At 39.7% G+C, this 20,625-nt stretch overlaps 1 protein-coding gene across 4 annotated transcripts in view; it reads left to right on the top strand.

Annotated features, from left to right (window-relative positions):
* Positions 1 to 20,625, top strand: part of APP (amyloid beta precursor protein) — a 386,748-nt gene that overhangs the window by 220,180 nt on the left and 145,943 nt on the right. For all 4 annotated transcript variants that reach the window (XM_067538217.1, XM_067538219.1, XM_067538215.1 and 1 more), the window contains exon 6: positions 15,459 to 15,661. In XM_067538217.1, the coding sequence (XP_067394318.1) occupies positions 15,459 to 15,661 (203 nt within the window). The remainder of the gene's footprint in view (positions 1 to 15,458; positions 15,662 to 20,625) is intronic.

Genomic DNA, 20,625 nt, shown 5'->3' with positions numbered 1-20,625 from the left:
GTGGAAAACTGGAACCAGAGGGTGTGGGGAGACTGTAACGGGGACAAAGACAGGCTGAATGGGACCAAGAGCAGAAGGGGTCAGGTGTGTGGGGGGGAGTGAGAGATGGACATAAAGTTCTGAAACCACCAGAGAACACTTAGGACCTGGAACAGAATCAAGGTTCCTGAGTCTCAACATTCCTCTGCTGCTAGCAAATAGCTGTGAAACACATTGGCAAAATATGTGCCTCATCTCTCTCTAGTGGCTGGCTGTACTATTGCTTTCAGTTATTGTGTGGTAAAGGCCTGTGTTGTGGACCTAAACTTTCTAACCCTTCTGATGAACCATGTGGGAGTTGCATTGTTTCCACATGATGGAACTTTTATTTTTTTTTAGTTTGCTTCTTTAAAAACTTAGGAAGTTGCATACGAAATTACATACAAAAAACTACATTAAAGAATGCTGAAGTTACAAAGCAAACACCCAAAATGCCAGACGATTGCCTATGTGTATGCATTATGATATAGGCCTTAGTTGCATGATGAAATAATATTTTTCCACAACATCCCTGCCTCATTTGCTTCAAAATTTAGAAGGTATTTAGTGAACAAGAAAAGCAAGAAAAGTGAAGGGAAGTTTTCATGGTTTAGGCAACTGAATGTCACCCAGGAAAATTTGTTTCGATCTTTGCCTCTGGCACAAAGTTCCTCTCAAGTCACTTAAACCAAATTTTTCACACTTTTCAGAAACTAATCAAGTATTTTCTGGGTGCACAATTTGAGATTCCTGGGGTTTGTTCTGATCTCTCAGAGCACTCTCAACTGCAACCGAAGTCATTGGGAGCTGATCTGAACAAATAAAGTGTTATAAAATGCTGCTTTCTCATAAGCATCTAAAACTGAGTCCTCAAAATTAGTGGACACTCTTGATATTGTGACTCTGCCTCCATTCTCCATCTGTAAAATGGAAATAATACTACCTTACCTCATAGGGGTATTGTGAAGATAAATTTACTGAGATACTACCGTGATGAGTGCCATGGAAAAGCTCATGAAACTAGTAATTCTCCATTCAGTGAAGGGTGTGTAGAATTAAGACACGGAACCATACATTGAACAATGAAGATGAAACATTGAATAGCTGCTCATTCAGGAAGCATTGTCCATTCTGTGTACCGAGTGAGGGAGGGTCATATGGAAAGAATAGTATGTGATCATATAAATTCAACACTATCATGGTTACACTGGAGAGGGGAGAGGGATTAAAATTGCACAGACATCTTAATTTTGGCATTTGTAAACTGATGAATGCTTGACTCTGCACCCACAGGACTTGCCTGGATGAACAGTTAGCATGTGGCAAGATGAGGTGTCAATCTACCTTGCCCTAGCTTGACACGCATTAACTCTCCATGTGGACTAAGTCCACTAAAAGTTCCATAGCCTAGTGCACTTTACTTCCTTTACAAAGCAGAATAGATCTCAGTGCACTAGGGAACTTTTAGTTCATGGTAGTAGGGTCCACATGGACAGGTATTGCACAGCAGGCTAGTGCAAAGTAGATTTACACCCCAGCTTGCTGGACACTAACTGTTCATCTGGACAAGCACTTAAAAGTTCTTTTAATGTAGCTTTTTGGATGTAATATGTATGAAATGTTGTCCAAAATATTTGCCAGGCGATGGGATTTTGTGTGGGTATGTGTACAAGAATATTTGATCTGTTTGTTTTGAGTTTTTGCAGTATAAAGTTGGGGAGTATTGACCGGGAGAAATGATTTAAATCATCAATTTTAATCATGATTTAAATCAAGCAGAAAACCTTGATTCAAATCATTGCTTTTAATCATGTTTTGCATTTGTACTTTTTTTTTCTTTAAAAAAAAAAAAAGAAAAGAAAAAAAAAAGTTGATTCTTATTGGTTCAGAACCATTAAAACATGTTGATTTGCAATCAAGTATATTCTTTGCTTTAAATTTGGTGCTGCTTCTTGTGAACTAGGAAAGATACACTATATCTATATACCTTTATTTAAGCAATTAGTTAGCTTAAAGTACATTTATTCAGATTTTTAATGTTTTGCATGTTTTACTGTGTTAGAAAATGATGACTGATGCATTTCTTATATACTAGATGATGATTCATTTGTACTTGCCATTTGGGTCAAGCTCTATTTGGATGGAAATCAAATTAAATTAAAAATGCACAAAAGTGGCATTTTAACTTTATTAAATAAAACAACCTTAAGTGTGCTGGATAATAAACAAAGAGAGGTTATTGAGACATGATTTTAATTTAAAACTGACTGTATCTATCGATCAGTCTGTCGAACTGATTGTTTCTGGTCTCACCAGGTCCTTCAAGATTTTAAAACTAGTAGGTCTCACCCTCTTGCACCTAGTTTTTATTCATAGATTGGAAGAGAAAACTAGCTTTCCTGTTATTTCGACTCCCAATTGGTTTCTTTACTTTGAATGAACAAGTCATTGAACTGGACAATTTGAATAAACTGAAATGAAGAAAATATTCTCTGTGCACCCACAGAAGAGGTTACTGTTGATGGTTTAGCTCCTTAGCAAATCTGATTCCAGGTACTTAGCCAGTGACTTACACCAGTTCAGTGGTTTTACTTTGTTTAAAACATAGTTTTTCAACCTGTGGTATAGAGTACGCGAGACACAGGCAGGGGGTACGCGGCAAAAAACCCAGTGAAGGGAGCCGGGCGGCAGCTGCTGGCTTCTGGTGGCCGCCGGGCGGCAGCTGCTGGCTTCTGGTGGCCGCCGGGCGGCAGCGGCTGGCTTCTGGTGGCCGCCGGGCGGCAGCGGCTGGCTTCTGGTGGCCGCCGGGTGGCAGCGGCTGGCTTCCGGTGGCCGCCCATGGCTCGGCTCTGAACCAAGAGACAGGCTCCCGCACCCTGACTTGAAGATGGGCAGCAGTTGCCTGCCCACATCCCCAGGTCCCAGCCTGCGCAGAAGCCTCCTCTGCCCTAGCTTGGATTAGGTGGCAGTTGCTCACCTCCCGGGCTCTAAGCCCAGTGCCCAGAAAGCCGGGCGGAGAGCCCAGCAGTTTGTCCAGTCCTGGAGCCGGGCTGTACCCACAGGTTTACTTGTCAATTTCACTGCTGTAGCTGAGCAGTGAAATTGACAACTATGACAGCCCCAGATTTTACCAGTATAAAAATCTTTAGGGGCCCACATAGTGTGATTTGCCCCAGGCTCGCAACCCCCTAGGGACGGCCATGGGGAGCGCTGCTATCCACTCTGGTGGGCTGCTAGTGCCTGCTCATACCTCACAAGTTCCCGCCTGTGTGAGAAGAACACCACCTGACCCCGCTGTCAGGCCATAGTGATTGGCTGGCGTTGACCTTTGCTCCTATATGGAGGAAGGAGGGGAGAAACAGCCGGGGATTTTGTGATCTGCCACAGCCACACAGCATTGCAGAACTCTCCTGCTTTACAAGAAATACAGTCATCCAGCGGTAAAAGGGAAAAAAAATGTATTTCTCAGAGTGGAAAATTGAGTGTTGGGGTAACTTATTAAAATGTTCAGAAGTCAGGGGGTACTTGCTACTTAAAAAGTTGAGGAACACTGGTTTAAAATTGGGTAGCAAACATGGACCACTTAATATTATTTTTTATATTTAATGTAAATGATTTTAATAGATTACAATAAATTTAGGCCTTAGCATAGGTTGTCATAATTTCAAATTTAATTTTAAATAATTTATTTTTAAAAACTCTGTATTTCATTAATATTAATAAAATCTGATTTAAACAGAAAATTTAATTTCTTATTTTAAAATAAATTATTTTTATCCATCCTCTAAGTTACTTTTGAAACTGGGACTTTAGCTGATAAGTCATTTAGATACCTTTGAAAATTTTACACAGTCTCTTAAAACAAGTCAAATTCAGAGAATAACATAATGTCATAACAATTGTAATAGTTTTGTATGCGTTTAAAGGTTGTGTAAAAAACTGTATAAATATATATTAGTGGTGGAAGGATAAGAAATATATATTTGTTTATTTTATTGTAAGTCTTGTCTACTTGCTGTTAGGTAGGAATTTGAATTTCAGCATTTTAGTCTTTTACTTTCCTGAATGCATTGTGGATTTGGCTTTCATTATAATGCTGTCTTTGAAAATTAATCATTTTTGTTTGCTTGATTAAATAATGCTTCCAAGCGTCATTTAGATCATTTAGTTAGAAACTAAAGTACAGAAAATGTCTTGAGATATGTAACCACCGCAATGGTGTGTTGAGAACTTTACTTTATCAAAACAAAACTGCAAGAAGTTCACCAATTAACATTTCATTTACAGTGTACCCTGCTGTCAGCAAAAGCAGTAATTGCAGTACTGTGCATTGAACACAACATGCAACATTTCTGTGTACCTCTTACATTGATGATGTGATCTACACTCAATGGCCAATTAAAGTTACACTGAAGCTCATGATGTACTATAGTCAATAACTTTTCATGTGTGGCTCATATACATGGCAAACGGTGTGTTACTATTTCTGACATTCCACGGTGAGAGTCCTTTGGCATGTATAAAGTGGAAATTCCTGTGCTCATAGGTAAATGTTATTCACATCTCTCTAGTGTCCAGTGTTCTACACTGAAACAATTGTGCAAATTTTAGATATGCATTGGAAGAATTTCTTGAACAGAGTTTCATAATACAAATAATGTTCTAAAGCCCACAACACAAAAATAAACTTTGGTGGTAGAAAAACAAGATGAATTATTATATGTTACAAAATAGGCTTCACAAACATAATTGCAGCTATTTGGGGAAACTATACATAAACATCAAGGCAATCACTTATGTGAGAGAAAGCAGCAGAAGAATAACTGGAAATTACAGATTTGCCACTCCAAAAATGTAGATTCCATTCATTAATTGTCAGGTCTCGTTGTATTATAAAATGTGCAACCTTAGCTTTATCATTTCCTCACTTTTGAGTGCTTAACCATGCAATCTTGATGCTTAACATTGCTTTTGGTATGCATTTTGTTTCTCCTGATTGTTGAAAGATGCCTGATTGATTGGAAAAGCTGCTGTAGACAAAATGTAGCTCTAGTAGGAAAAACAAAGTAAATTCCTAAATCCTTTATTTATGTTTGTTTATCTGAAAGCAAAAGGATGATGGACAATGGACACTTTGGGCCAGATTCTCAGCTGGTGTAAATTCTCGCTGGTGTGTCAGTTCTGGCCTCAAAGGAATTATGCCAGTTTACACCAGTTGAAGATCTGGCCCAAACTCTTTCACTTTCTGCTTTGTGCCTAAACTCAGCACTACAGCTCAGACAGACACTTCAGAAAATTGAATTGAAAAATGTATTTCCTACTCTTCGGTTATGTCTATACTGACGGTGGCAAAGTCGCCACCGTCAGATCGATCTTTCTGCATCGATTGAGCGGTCAGTGTAGACCTTCTCAATCAATCAGGAGGAAGTCGACACAGTAAATCCACCCCCTCAAGTGGCGTAGCGCTGCATCCATGGGAACACGGTTCCTGTCAGTGCAGTGCAGTGAAGACGGCGTGCAGAAGGGAAGCACAGCTGTCGATGGGAGTGACATAAGCTACTCTGTGTAGCTTGTGTAACTCCCTTTGACTACCGCCAAATTTCCAGGTAAGTGTAGACCAGGGTTTAGACCTTTAAGGTGAGTACTCATGCCCATAATATCTCTGTCCCTCTTTTAGTCCTTGAGGCCACAGCATTAAATTAGGTAGTGTCCTTATAAGCATACCACCTTTAGGTTCAGTTTAACACTTTATTTAAATATTAGCCTTTTTCTTACAGATGCCTAACTTACAAAAACAAAGTTAAATCAGTAAACAATAAAGGATTTACATCCTCACATTCCAAAGGTCTATATTTTAGCATTGATTTTTAACCCTAAGGTTATTAGTAATTATGTTGGCTCTTATTCCTCTGAATGGTAGAATAGTCACAAAGTTCTTGGGCACTCTTAGATCCATCTTTCATGGATTTACCACCTATCACTCAAAGGAGGTTTTGATTTCCTTCAGCATGTAAAGTTGTGGAAAAGATTTTTCCTATGTACAAATTACTGCAGTCCCTCTAACAGACAGTTTTGTTAGTAAATACAGAATTGAGTTCCTCAGCTATTTGCATCATAAATATCTCTTGATCAAAAGCATTAGTAAAGTGCTATATTAGTCTTACTGTTTCAGTTACAGCCATACATCACATTTGAGCAATTGCATTGTGATTCTGATTTGCATCCTGTAAGTTTCCAAAAAAATATGTACAGTGCTTCTGGAGACTCAGACGACTTTGACCTGCCACCTGTGAAGGGCCTTTGTTTCTGGAAATTGTGTATAACTCAATCACCTGCCAAATATCTATCCTTTTCATTTGTGCACAACTTAATAAGGGATGGGAAGTTCCATATCTCCCCTTTGCTTCTGATAATGAAACACTAAAAGTTCAATTCTGTTCATAAGCAAGTGAATGCTCTATGTTTAAAGAATTACCTATGAAATCAGAGTAGTTGTTAATTTTCATTGTTCATGGTTTGTAAATTTGTATTGCTTTCTATATGTGACATTACCTCTCTCTGTTTTGTTCAAATTTTCATTTTATAAGTGAAAAAGTATAAGAGTATGTGTTGAAGTAGTGTTTGCCTTAATTGTGTCTTTAGGCACTTTCTGTCACAAATTTTCTTTTCATTGTAGTCTTCTTGCTTAGGGTTGAACAAAACCTTATGTAGGAAAACTACCGTTAAAAAATATTGTGAACCAGAGATAGAGAAAATAACATCACCTATACAAATAAATATAAAATTGTTGGGGGAATGCAGTGCTTCTGGAGAGGATGAAGTCTTTGTGCCTTATACAGAAGATATCCTGTGCTCCTGATCCTTGAGGGCAAGGTCTGAGGAAGAGGGGTAGCATCAGCAGTATTAGACTTCACAAACAGATGTGCCAGTGGGTGAGGCACCATTCCTATGGTACCGGGGGAAAAGATGTTGTATTCTTTCAGGTAGATACAGCTGCTGTTCCTCCCTCAGCCCCACAGAGAAATTCTCCATGGCTTTGTCGTCTGGAAACAGAATGCTTCTGGTTACTGTTGCTGAGTTTCTCTCTTGGAATTCAGCATTCCCCCACCTATTTGCAGAGCAGAGTAGCTGGTACAAATACAATCCAGCCCGAATCTATTTTTAATAAAATAACATTGCAAAAGCACAATGCAACTTTTATGGACTCATTGCTTTTCACATTTTAAAACATCTTGTTTTTAAACCTTAGGATTTTTTTTTCCAGTGTTCAAATATACATTTTGTTAATTTTGGTATGTGACAGGTTTGTGACTAAAATGTGAGTTTAAAAGAGTAACCTTAAATTTTAAATATCAATTCTTAATTGAAACTTTTTGCCAAGTATTAGCTTGAAAATCTTTGTGATAGAGACAGAAGCTTCTAAAACAGGGTTTGTAACAGAGTGACAAAAGTCAGCATCTGTCTACAAAACAGTGGAGGTGAACACACTGAAATGCTCCTCCCACCAGTGTAACTCCCCTGCTATGCTGACATACTAAAACCACCTTAATGAGAGGGGAAGGGATTATGTCGATGTAGTGTCAGTGTAAACACTGCATCCCTTACATTGGCTGTTGGCTGTCGTTCTTGGAGCTGTTAAATAGACAAGAAAGCTGGGCAACTAGAGCCCAACTGCCCCTCCATTCCCCTGGAGAGCTGAGTGGCTGGACCCCTCTCCTGGCAGGGAGGGGAGAAGCCCCGGGTAGCATCCCCCAGCTCCTGGCAGGGAATGGGACAGAGGGGGGGGGAGCTGCCAGCAGAGCTGAGAAACCAGGCTTTCAGCTCCCCATACTTCCCCTCTTAGATCAGTGGAAACACTCCTGGTGAGGAGACAAGCCACCGACCCAAGGAGGATAGTGTGGACAGTAATAGGTCAACTTACCTTGCAGTGTAGACAAGGCCTAAAAGCAGGGTGATGAGATGTCCCAATTTTATAGGGACAGTCCTAGTATTCCGGACTTTTTCGTATATGGGCACCTGTTACCCTCCATCCCCTCACCGATTTCTCACACTTGCTGTCTGGTCACCAATAAAACTTTCCTCTGATGATTTTGTCGTGTTCCTAGAGGCACAGAAGTTGGCATAGCTCAGGTTTTTTTAGATGTTTGTCCGGCATCCATGAAGTCATCAGTACCATGCACAGGTCTTAGAATGAGCAGAATAAGTGTAAGCTTGTGTTAGGTCCAAGCAAAGTGGTGGATTTAAAAAAAAACCATACTGAATAATCAATGCATATCTGTGAGCTAAATTCTGCCTTCAAATATGTGCTGAGGTGTATATTAATGGGACTTATATGTGTGCGTGTTTGAGGGTAGCGCACTAGGCCTAAAATGGTTGATATGCTTTTATTTAAAGCAGTGTTACAAATGGAATTGCTTGGATCTGCCTGAAATGACCAGAGGTTCCATAAGTATTAGTCAAGTAGTATTACTGTAGTGTCCCTTAACAATATTCTGTTTGATAATACAATAAGCAGGGCAGATGATTTACATTAAGATCTAGTTTACTTCTCCAGTGTTTCAGAGCAGAAATGTTTCCATGGTGAGGAAATTAATTTTAATATTCCCTGTGTAAGGAGTTTTGAAACAGGTCAAGGTTGCTTTTAAGCCTCCATGTGTCTGTTATTTATTGTAAATTACTATTCCTAATTACTGCAACATATTTGTTGACATGAGGATGTGACACACTAATACTGATTTTGTGAACACTGCAGGTATTTTCAAAGCCATATTCAAGCCTTTATCCCTGTAGCTTGCTGCTGAACTGTAAAATTCAGATAATGGAAAGGCTTTGCAAATATGTGAACTTGCCAGTGTATCAAGTAATGTCTTGAACAGCCTTTGAAAAATACTGTTGCCAGCACCATTATGTTGAGTCAAAATGTCAACAATACCTTGTAAACTAGACACTGCAGTCTGTGGTGCTTCGGAAAACCTGGCTGAGAGAGTGTTAAGGAGTATGCAGAAACAGCTGTTGAAGGATCAGGGTTCCAGAAGCAACAAGACTGAGAGTAAGGTTTGCTTAGCAAAGTAGTAAAATGCAATAGCAACGTGAAGTATGCACACCTGCTCAATATGTTAAATAAAACATAAAGAAACTCTTGAGCTGATAAGAAAGAAAGTATTTGTGCCTAACTGCTTCTGTAACAAATCTTTCTTTCAAAACTTTTGATGTAACTTGAAGTGATGGGTTTATTAGATAGAATAGCTAGAAAGAGCATCACTCTGATGCCAGTTTTTGAGTGCAGTGTCAGAGGGAGTAAGAGTATGCACCATGACCAAGATAAAGAAGTTGGCAATCCAAGTTGTGCCCAAAATAAAGGGATCTGTACCATTTAAAAAATTTGCAGTTGTAGTCCATACAGTTGAAATTTAACTTCATTCCCTTTGTAAGTTAGTCTGTAAGCCTCTCACCCGCTCCTCATTCAAACCCCTCATGAACACCCACATTTACTGTGATGCACTCGGAAACATATACATGCACACACACTTGTTACTCCATGCTGCTCACACCCTTGTCTGAGTAATGATGTAATTTTTGCTGTGGGCCATCTCATGCTTCCCCCTGATCCCATCTTATTATTACTGCCCCTGATACTCCATTGTCAGAAATAAAACCGTGATCTGACTCTTGCAGCTTGTTCTGTGTGGGTTGACCTCTCTGCCCCCACAGAGCCCACTGAAGTGAGAGGGGCTTTGCCTGGATGCAGGAATCTGCCACATGTGCTCCCTAGAGGACCGACTCCGAGAAACGGAGAAGGAGGTGCAGGCGCTCCGGGATGATCTCGATGCTGCAAGGGAAGCCCAGCTAGTGGCTCGGGAAGTGGTAGAGGCGTCTGCTGCCCGTGCCAATGACTAGGAAACTAAGTGCAAGCATTTAAAGCTCAAAAACCTTGGCACTTAAGCAGGGATAGATTTGGACCGTGTCAGAGAGTCGGGCTGTTTAGAAAGAAACAACCTAAGAACTCCTCACCCTCAGAGGACGATCCCAATTCCAAACCCCAATCCCTGCCCTTTGTCAAAGATATTTCCCCTTTCTGTAATCCCTCTGGAACAAAACAGAAAGATGCAGCAGCAATTTGGCTTTTGTGAGAACCCTGTAATTCAGGCTACATGCAAGCTGCACTTGATCAGGAGTCAATCACTTTATTAATAGAAAAGATGAAATCCTTTGTATTGTTCCAAAACATCATTTAACGTGATATTGAAAGGAAAAATCAAGCAGTGCAGGGAATAGTAAAAAGACTGACCCTGAAGCAGGGCAGAGCACCTGCTAATCATAGCCATTGTGAATCCCTGATTAAACTGTTAAAGAATGTGTTGCCGTTAGCCTGGAACTTAAAAGATTTTACAAGGTTAATTGGTTGCTTCCCCCCACACACTCACTTGCACGTTTGTTTTTCTGAGATTTTTAATAGAAGGAATTTTGGATACACTTTAAATGTTAAAAGTAATGGCAGCCAAGAGTCATATAATAAAGTTTAAATATAGTAAATGGAAGGCAAGTAAGTGACTTGAAAAAGAAGAGTTAATAAAATGGTTTTGGTAAAAATAAATACTACAGAAGTTGAAGGGAATTAAACAGTTAAGATATGTGGAAATGCTCAAAAGTAATAGTTGTAGAAATGTTCAAAGGATAACAGTGTTATAAAAAAGGAGTTCCTGGTTTAATGACTTGGTTTTGTTAGCAAAGTAACCCTTTGGGTACTTCTGTGCTTCATAAAATTCAGTATCTTTTAAAAACCAAAGTTATGGCTGTGGAAAAGTCAACCAGACACAGGAAAATATGGAGGTAATTCCCCTATTTTGCCTGCCATCAGCAAGGAGGTTTGTAAAGGAAAGAGGTATTTTAATCAATTATCTGCCACCCCCAAAAGGGGGTAGAAAAATGTTCTTTTTGTATTTCAGAACTTCAGGAAAAGTGGGCATCAGCGGAGCAGCTGAATAACACCACCATGAATTTATTATTGCAACAAAGATTGTGTTTTGTGCTTTATGCTGATAATCTGTGAAACCCAAGTAAGGACCCTGCAGGTCGCTCTATCGCACCAGTGGCTGCAGGCATATCATGTTTCCCTGACCCGGGCCCACGAGTTGCAGCAGGACGGGCTGTGAGTGAAATGGTTGCTTGCCCAGACTGAGGCAATGGCTGGGGCAGTGCCATCAAAATGATAATTGACAGTCAAGGGGTGGTTCACTCAGCACACCATATTCAACAGTTAATTATACATCATTGGTATGATATGTTTATCGGTTGGTCCCCGGGAGCCAGCAAATTCCAAAATGTGATGTTACACCCAATTGTTTTGATGTTAGGTGTGATTGTGTGTGTTAGTATGTGTAATAGATATGTTTGTTATAAGTTGAAAAGAGTTTATAGAAGTTTTTGTATTTATAGCGTATTATTTATGGCCAGACCATACCCGCCTCGTCAAGGGGTGGATTGTAGTGAAAGTTGCGGAAGATGTTGTGATGTGTTTGAGATAGTGACGTGGCGGGTTTGGTCAGGACCGGTTGAGTAGTAAATAGATTATGTAACCTGTTTTGCAGTTTATCTAATTGTGTTTTGTGCCAAGGAAAGTGAAAGTGTTAGCCAAGCCACCTGCTGTAAATAAGCCAATCCCTGCTATTTTCTAGAGAAAATATGTTATGCTGTATAAAAGCTTGAAATGTGAGTTATGTTATGAGACCCCACCATAAACTCACCCTGGAGTGTCTGGCATTCCCCTGCAGTTGCTTCGCAGAGCCTTAGGGGCTCCCTCTGCTGTTTGGAGCATAAAGCGTATTAAAGATAAGTGTACCTAATTGGAGTGGGTGTGTTTTTATTCCTCACCTGGTGTCCAGAACCTGCAGGCAGCAGTGCCTGACATAACAGTCACTGCATCTCTTCTATCTTGAACAACAATAAAAGCATTTGATCTGTCTCCAGAGTGAGAGTGTTAAGGCCACATACAGTATAGAATACATCATTTATCACTGAAGCACCATCACTGAAGCACTAGCACTCGGTGTGGGTATTATCAAGCATGTGCCGCAGACACATCTCTGATGACAACACCAAAATTTGGTTCAAAATCCATATCTGCAAATATAAATATTTACAGAAATACAAAACTTGACACTGACCTCTTTTGGCACTGCAGCTGATCAAACTCTGCCTCTAGAGCGTAGCTCAGCGGTTCTCAGCTGGGGCATGGTGCCTCCTGGGAGGGGTGCATCAAACTTTGTAGGTGGGTATAGCGAGTCTTCTAATTCATGAAGGGTCAGATTCGAGTGAGTGGGGTTGTAACCATGTGAGAGTGCGCTAAGGGGGGGCAGAGGCACCAACCTATTTTTTTTTTTTTTAAGCTAAAAAGAAAGCTAAGATGGGGCATGATTCAAAAAAGGTTGAGAACTCCTGGTGTAAGTGATATAAATCAAGGATTGTGGCAAAAGACTATGATGTTGTTATTTCTTGGTAGGTCTGTGTCACTTCGAGAGAGTGGGGGGGAAGTCATGGTCCCTTGATACTACAGTAGTAATATACTGAGTGCTGCTATCACAGCTGAGTTGGAGGAGCATATGAGACAATTGTTAGCATTGATTTCTAGTATAACCATGCTCTTACTATTCTTTTAGTTGCTTTCTCTAGTATGGCTTGATATAACACTAGACATCATGTTTTAAATTTGCATATTTGTGCTGTGCAGTTTATAGTATTGCATTGTATAAATTTAGGACAGTACAATGAAATCATCAGACTTAGCCAAAGTCAAACTGTTCTCTGGTACTCTGTTTTATTGTTAGTTCCTTTTTAGACGTATTCTCTTTAAGCAAAATTAAAACACGAGTTTAAATTCTTCAACTGCAATTCCTCATTTTCTTTAAAATGAAGAGAGTATGTTTGATAGTAAAATTGGCTCGTGTGTCATCTAAAGAGTCATCTTTGAATGCAGTGAGTGAAAAAATAATGACTCCTTTTATGGTGAAACTATCCTACTTCAGAAGTCTGTGAAATGGCTATGTGCATACAATGAGAGGCCATCAGTTTTTAGGAACTGGGGGGGACGGGACAGAAATAAACCTTTAGATTTTAAATTCAATTTGAGAAAGCCAAATACTGTTTTCGTATGCCAGTACTTTTGGTTCCTTCTGATTGACTCGCATTAAAATCTCTGGAAGAAATAATGTGTTGTAGTCAATTTTCACAGTACTTCCAATGCAGTGATGTGTATAAAACCAGTTCTGTGAATTATTGCCCTTGGGATAGAGTCCTGAAGGATATAGTGCACTGTTTTATAGCAAGAATATAATTTTCTAGAAAGGCTAAAAGAGGTGCAAAGGATATTGTTTGTTTGTTTATTTCTGTAGATTTTTAGAATAATTGCAGGAGTCCAATTTCCCCAGCCATCATAGTCTTTCTTTACTTCCCACCAAAGTGCCTCCCACAAGGCTCCAAAGCATTTAGGCAAATGGCTGATCTTACACTTTAGGATTCACTAGTGTCTACAGGGTCAGTGGAATTTAAGAGCAATCCAAGGCCCTCTGTGCTATAGTCAGGTGCTTGCAACCAGCATAAAATGTAGTAAGTGCAGGAGCATATGTCACTCATATGAGGGGTATATAAGCACTTTTTTCATGTAAGGAAGTAGCGTATTGTTTTCCAGAAATTGAATTCCAGGTAAATAGCTCACTATGTCTCTAGCCAGAACTAGATTGTTTGATCATTTATTATTCACATTTAATTCAATATTTGTGCTCCCAACTACAAGTAACTGCTGTGTGGATTTGTGTTCATTCTTATGAAATGTCTACAGACGATCAAAAATGTGCTACTTCCAGTGATGATCCTAAAACAAATGCAGAACATACTTTTATCACTCTACTAAGTATTTTTAGATGACCCTGGCCTAGCTATAACTCTTTCTACAATTTCAAATATCAGATGTATATAGAATTCTACACCAAAACAAACCATTGAATTTGGGGACTTCAAATATAACAACAGAATATTGTGCATTCACATAGCAAAGTGAATTGCTTTTATATAGCTAAACACAGCTGGATCTTGGGTTTTATAGTGCTTGGGTTATAATGCTTGGGTTTTTATGATGCTTTTCCCTGCCCCTTCTTAAATTGGCTTTCCTTTGTTTGTTCCATTAGTGTTTTTGTTGCTTTATGAGCTTGTGATGCTCTGAAAATAATCACCTGAAGGGAAGATGGAAAACTACTTGTACTTGCTTTCAAGCTTGCTTTAGTTTGTTTTGGTGGTTCTTTTTGGAGGATGTTGGTTGGTTGTTAAAGTAAGAAAAGCATTTCATATTCAGAGCTCTACAATCAGAAACCATAGAAGCCCCTTACTTTCAGCATTCCTAGGTAAAATGTGAATGGATGTCCAAGACTAAGGGGCTCTCCACCTGGAGGTCACAAACAGGTGGCAAAAGGTAATGACCACCCTGCTCTTCCCATGTTGCTAAATGGGTGGGTTGTCCCAGAGTGAGGAGAAGGTCACGGTATGTAAAAGGTGAGACCCACTGCCCAAGACACACCACAGGGGTGCAAACACCTTAGCTTGACTTGTGCTTAAACACAAGGGCTTACTACTACTTTTTTCATCTTGTGACTGTGATTTGGACACTCCTGTTTATCCCACATGAGTACCAAAGTGAATTAAGCTAAACTGAATTAAGGCCACTTTAATTCTGAGTAACAGCATCCACACGGGTATTTAATGTGGTTAACATACTCCACTTCAAATTCATACCTTTAGTTAATTTGGATTAATTTTCCAGGATGTCCCTGTGTAGACAAGCCCCTAGTACCACAGACTTAGTGTTACCCCACGTCTTCATAGGCGTTTGAACAGCTCCTATCACGTAATGGGAGCTACCAGAATACAAATAATAATAGAAGGTGAGTTTAAGTAAATTGATTGTTATCAGTATTTAATGTCATTTTCTGATAATAATCAATTTACTCATTATAATCTGAGGTATGTAAGTGTTTAAGAAAACATCATTAATGTTGAAAGCACATGACCCTTGGCTTAATTCGTCTCTTTGAACACACCTATGTCATTTTACAGAATTCCAGTGCAAAGCAACTGTCAAACCTCCAACAGTAGCATAAAACAAGCACATCCAAGACCTTAATCAGTTGGCACAATCTGGTATGGCTAATATGAAGCCTTTCTTCTTCCAGTGCATGGAGACAGGCTGCATACCGTCCTTCTCTAAGCTGTCAACAGAACATAATCCATATTGATCTGTTGTCATTGTTTCATTTTCAAAATACGCATTAAATCTCACTGCACTGCTCTCCAGAGTCCCAGGTTCTTACTTTTTGAGAAGTGGCTTCCTTGTCGCACTGCCAAGAGGTTCTGAATAAACCATTGTCAAATTTCTCATTCATTGATTCTTTCAGTGATGACAAAGTAGTAGAAGAGCAGCCAGAGGAAGAGGTAGAAGTAGCGGATGTGGAGGACGAAGATGCTGATGATGACGATGATGATGGTGATGAGATTGAAGAAGAGACAGAGGAACAGTACGAAGAGACCTCAGAAAGAACTACCAGCATTGCTACCACAACCACCACAACTACAGAATCTGTAGAAGAAGTTGTTAGAGGTAAATTAATGTTTGTTTAGTTTGGGGTCTGTGTAATTGATGTTACTGGTGTATATTTGCCCTTTACTACTAAAAATGTTCCAAACAGCAAAATATCCTAAGTTGCTACATCATTATGCTTTATCTTTATATGATTTGCAAGTTTTTTCCTCCTTTATATCTAAGCTTTGGAGTTCTATCTTCCTGAGAGATTCTGGTCTCTGTGTATGTAGATGAATGGATAATGATTGTGACAGATTTGAACTTTATTTTTAAAAGCTATCTGAATGAAATATGTGGCAAACAGCATAGTAAACTACACAAGAAGATGATGATGTATTCTGATAAATCAATTAATGTGAAAGAAAAGGGAATGTTGATAAAAATAGAAAATGTGTGTTAGAAAGCACTGTTAGGTAGGATATTTTCTTATATTAACATTTTCTGGTTAGCTGTTTTATTCAGATTGGTTTTTTTACACCCAGCATTTCTCAAAAATAAGCAAATAAAAAAAACTCTAGTGTAGGGGTTACAGATTACAAATAATTATAAACAAAAGTGAATCAGACTAATATATGGTTGTTGTCTATGGGGAACACACAATGCACAAAGAAACAAATGGGATAAAATAGATTTTTTAAAATATGCTCCATTTTTATAATCTTTTATATGGTGTCATTAAAGCAATTTTTCATTTTTTTAAATACATTTGAATATTAGCTATCCATAGGCAATCTGATAATCCAGTCAGGATAGAATTTTTTTTTCTGTTCCTCTTTCCTCATGCAATTTATTCTTTAAAGGAACTTTTCCTAGATTTCTATATGATTTGGAACAATTCCATGTGGTGTAATATATATAAACCGGATACTGGTTTTCTATATTGCTCATCCCCCTGGTAGTGTTGTACTTTTCAAATGTCTTTATAATGATCTTCTACCTCCTAAGGAATGAGAGACAGGAAAAAGCGAGGAAAAAAACATAAAACAAGCTAAGTTCCTAGGAGTTAAAATGGAAGGAGTTGCAACTTGCAACCTTCAGAGCCAAAATGATCATGGAATGACTGCAATGGAACTAACAGAAACATTTTAGTCCTGGTTCCCTTAGTCCTTACCTGCTGCTATTGAAATTGAGGGACACAGACCCTTGCAACTTAAAAGTATACACAAACCCACACTAACTTTCCTGTCCCTTCCCTGTGGCAGGGTTGTTCTGCCCTATTGGCCGATGTTTATGTTGTTTGGTGGTTGGGAGGACAGCACAGCTTCGACCTTAGCTATGATTTTCATCCCATGATGAAATATGTATATAATTGAATGGCGTTAAGTAGGTAACCTGGAAAGGGTGTTTGCTCCTTGATTTAGATTTTCTCTTCTTCCTCTCTTTTTCTCCATGTTTCAGGTGAATGCTATGATCAAATGAATTGATGTTTGAGTAAAATTGATTTGCAAGGGCTTCCTTCTTAGGCAGAAGAAGCTCTTATTTGTCCTAATTGTCTCTGGAGTATTCCGTTCAGTCACTGGAGAGCCAGGGTGAGACGAAAGTAAAAATCCCCATTTAAATCTTTAAACCATTTAACTGTATTTCCATATGTGAGCTCTTACTGCCCAAGGAAGAAACACCCTGTTCTCACCAGTAAATTAATATTAAAAATGATACACTTCATTTTAATGGGATTTGGGATGAGTGGAAATGAGAACAAATTAGGTACAGTATATCTGTTACCGAAGCTGAAATTTCAAAGAAGTTAAGATGTTTAGTCTTCAGGCAACTAGTATGTTTAATGTGAATATAAACTACAAAAAAGGTGAAGCAACATACTGAATTTATATTAAAAATAGATTGCAAAATATAAGCATTTGCTAGCTAAAATATGGCATTCAGTTGTGTTGGTTTTAAGAGCCTAAAGATAATCGTCTTTCGTTTTTGCATGTAAAATTAATAAAATGCATGCATCATGAAGGCAAGAGTTTGGCTGCAGACAAGTCTACTGTAATCAGACTCAGTGCCAGATTCACTATGCAGCTCTCCTAAGGCACCTCAGCCCATCTGACCTTCAGCGTCTTTCTCTGTCTTTAAGTATGAGGCTCTTCTTGATGGGACTATCATTTGTAGCAAATTATTTATATGGTGTTGGTGCTGTAGGTGGCTACCCCTGATTATTTTGTTGAAATGACTAAACTTCCTACTCTCATGCCAGCATATCTTCAAATTGTGCTGCAGCTGCTTCTGCCACACTGATTGCAGGGTTGTCCTCCAGGGGTAAAATGCTAATCGAATGATCTGCAGGAACTACCTGGTGGTCTGCAGAGAACTGGCTTTTCTTGTGGTATAGGTTTGTCTCCTTGTTCCCACAGGTAAAATGCGTTGAAAAAAGCTAAAAATAAATTAGGAAATTAAGCAGTTACTATGCGATGTTGACGATTGACACAGGGATGTTATGCTGTCACGTGTGGGAGGAGAGTTGATTCCCATGATTGCAAATGGGAAGGGAGGAGGTTCTGTGAGACTGTTTCTCTATTAAGATGTGGTCCATGCTATGAAGAAGTTTGAGAACCCTTGTAGATAGGACTTCTTTGCCATGGGTGGCTGACTAGCTTGAACCCACTTTGCATTACAAGTAAAACTAAGGTCCCTTTTCCCAAGGGTTAGGGCAATGAAGTTTACACAGTGTATCCTATAATATTGTATTTACTCCTGGGGAATTCTGCCAAGAAATTCTGTGCCAAAAATTAAAAATTAAAAATTTTAAAGTTCTGCATATCTTATTTGTCAAAATAACACAATATAATTTTTTTTGTGGGGGGAGAGGATTGTTAGGGAGTTGGGAGCCTCTCTCATGCAGACCCTGGCTGACCCCTAGCCTCTTCCATTCAGTCAGGCACATCTGCCCCATCCCTGTGTGTCCCTGCACCCACCTCTCCCCCTCTCCATGTGTTTCTGCACCCTCACTCCAATTCAGCCCCTGGCTCAATGCTGTCACCCTACCAGCTCCTGTGCGCCCACCCCAGTCTGTCCCCCAACCTAGCCCTTCTGAACCTCAGTCTGTGTAACTCCCCAGCAGCTCTGTGTGCCCTGCTCTGTCCATCCCCCCATATCCCGTGCCTCCTCAAATGGCTCTGAGGGCAGGGTGCTATGAGGAAAGCAGCCTCTGCTTCCACCCTGTCCATGGCTGGCTCCTCTGGCCCTGAGCCAGCTGCCCTCTCTTCTGGCACCACAGCAGCCCCTGGTGGGTAAAAGGTGTAATTGAAGCACCTGTATCATTCTGCAGGATGTGAGGAAATCTGCAGGGAACATGAATTCTGCATGTGTGCAGTGGTGCAGAATTCGCCCAGGAGTAAATACTCTCCCTGCTGATTGCACATCCAGTTCTTTATATTTGCTGGAGATATAATTATTATTTAAATCCATTAACATTAGAGTGTGGACCGAAGTTATTCATGTTTTATAGGAGTTATCTTTCCTATGTCAAATCAGTGGAAGCTAGTTTTCTTATGAACCCATAAATTAACTCTTCTGATAATGGGTAATGCAAAGCCCAACCAAGTAAATGGACTGACTTCCATTGACACAATGGGCATTGGCTCAAGCCCTAGATAAATAAAGCATGTACATAAACTGAGGCTATATGGTGGAGACATTTATGCTGTCTGCTGTAATTTCAATATGTCATGCTGTTTCTTATTCCTAAGCATGCTTTTTACTAGTAGTGACCAGAATGCCCCTAGCAAAACAGCTCACAAATATATTTCCAACCATTAGGAGCAGAACAATTTTAGTCTTAGCTGGAGAATGCCAGCTAGCATAGAAGTTCCCCTGAGCCAATATATCAGCGGCTGATGCAGTTAAGCCACATCAGTTTCCTAGACAACAGTGCACCAGGTAATGATGTGGCCAGAATTATGTCCACCTGCCCTGACTCTCCTAACCCCATGGATCCAGGTACCCATTTCAGCCTTTCAGCAAGAGATTGAGCAAGACTCAAACCCATGACCTTCAGGATTATCATCAGGTGCCTTAACCAGTCAGGCACTACCTCTTGAGGGGTGGTAACTTGTTATTTCATGTCCTCTGGCAAACATGTTTTTGAAAGCTGTTGTGTTTTTTAGCAGTTATTTCTTTGTTAAAGAGAGTAAGAGAATATGGAAAAAGATGGCTTTGGTGAATTCCTTTCCCTTATCCTAGCACAATATTTAGCAACATGCACATGCCTTTATCTGGCAAGGGCATCTATGCTATACATTTTCAGATAGATTAAGCCCAGGAATCAGGAGAACAGGATTCTGTGTATATCTGTGCCACTGATTATCAGTTTGTAAGTCTGACTGAGGAATCTGTGTACCTTGACTGGTGGGCTTGAGGGCCCGGGCTCTAGGGAGCCCAAAAGTCAGCCCTTCTCAGTTCTTCATTTCTTATCCCATCTACTGGAAGATGTTATCCCTGAATTTGTGGGTTGAGTGACTCGTTTATGCAGAGTGCAGGACTGCAGGCACTTCACCCAACCTATATACCAAACAAGGGAAATCACTTTGAAGACCAGCCATAACCAGCAGATCAGCTCTGGTTCTGCTGCCATCACTGCCTTAGTACATTATAAATTGTTTCAGAAATAGGAAATGATACTGAAATATTCAGGCCCTGGGCAATTTTTGCTAGGCTTGACTAAATCATGGAGAAACTCTGTTCTCCTGTGATGTGTAATTGTTTGTGATTCCATTTCTGTTCTCCTTCAACATGGTTGTCGGTAAGAAACGTTGTTCGTCTCCTAGCTTACATCAAAGAAGAAACAATTAGATCTTGTTTTGAGTTTAATGCTGCTTGTCAACATATCGGTCAATTAGAGTTTATTTAAAGGGAAGCAGCAGGCCAACGCAGCAACCTGATGAACTTTTGGCAGCTTGTACACATACCATTCAGCAGATGTGGGAGATTCAGCAAAGGTTTGACCATCTAGTTTTGTGTATAGTGTTGCTTGTGAGCAATGA

This window comes from Emydura macquarii, unplaced genomic scaffold, assembly GCF_026122565.2.
Source record: "Emydura macquarii macquarii isolate MOO-44397 ecotype Brisbane River unplaced genomic scaffold, CSIRO-AGI_Emac_v2 contig_476, whole genome shotgun sequence".
Taxonomy (NCBI): domain Eukaryota; kingdom Metazoa; phylum Chordata; order Testudines; family Chelidae; genus Emydura; species Emydura macquarii.
The sequence above is the reverse complement of the archived record's forward strand: the minus strand, read 5'-3'. Positions and strand labels throughout refer to the sequence as shown.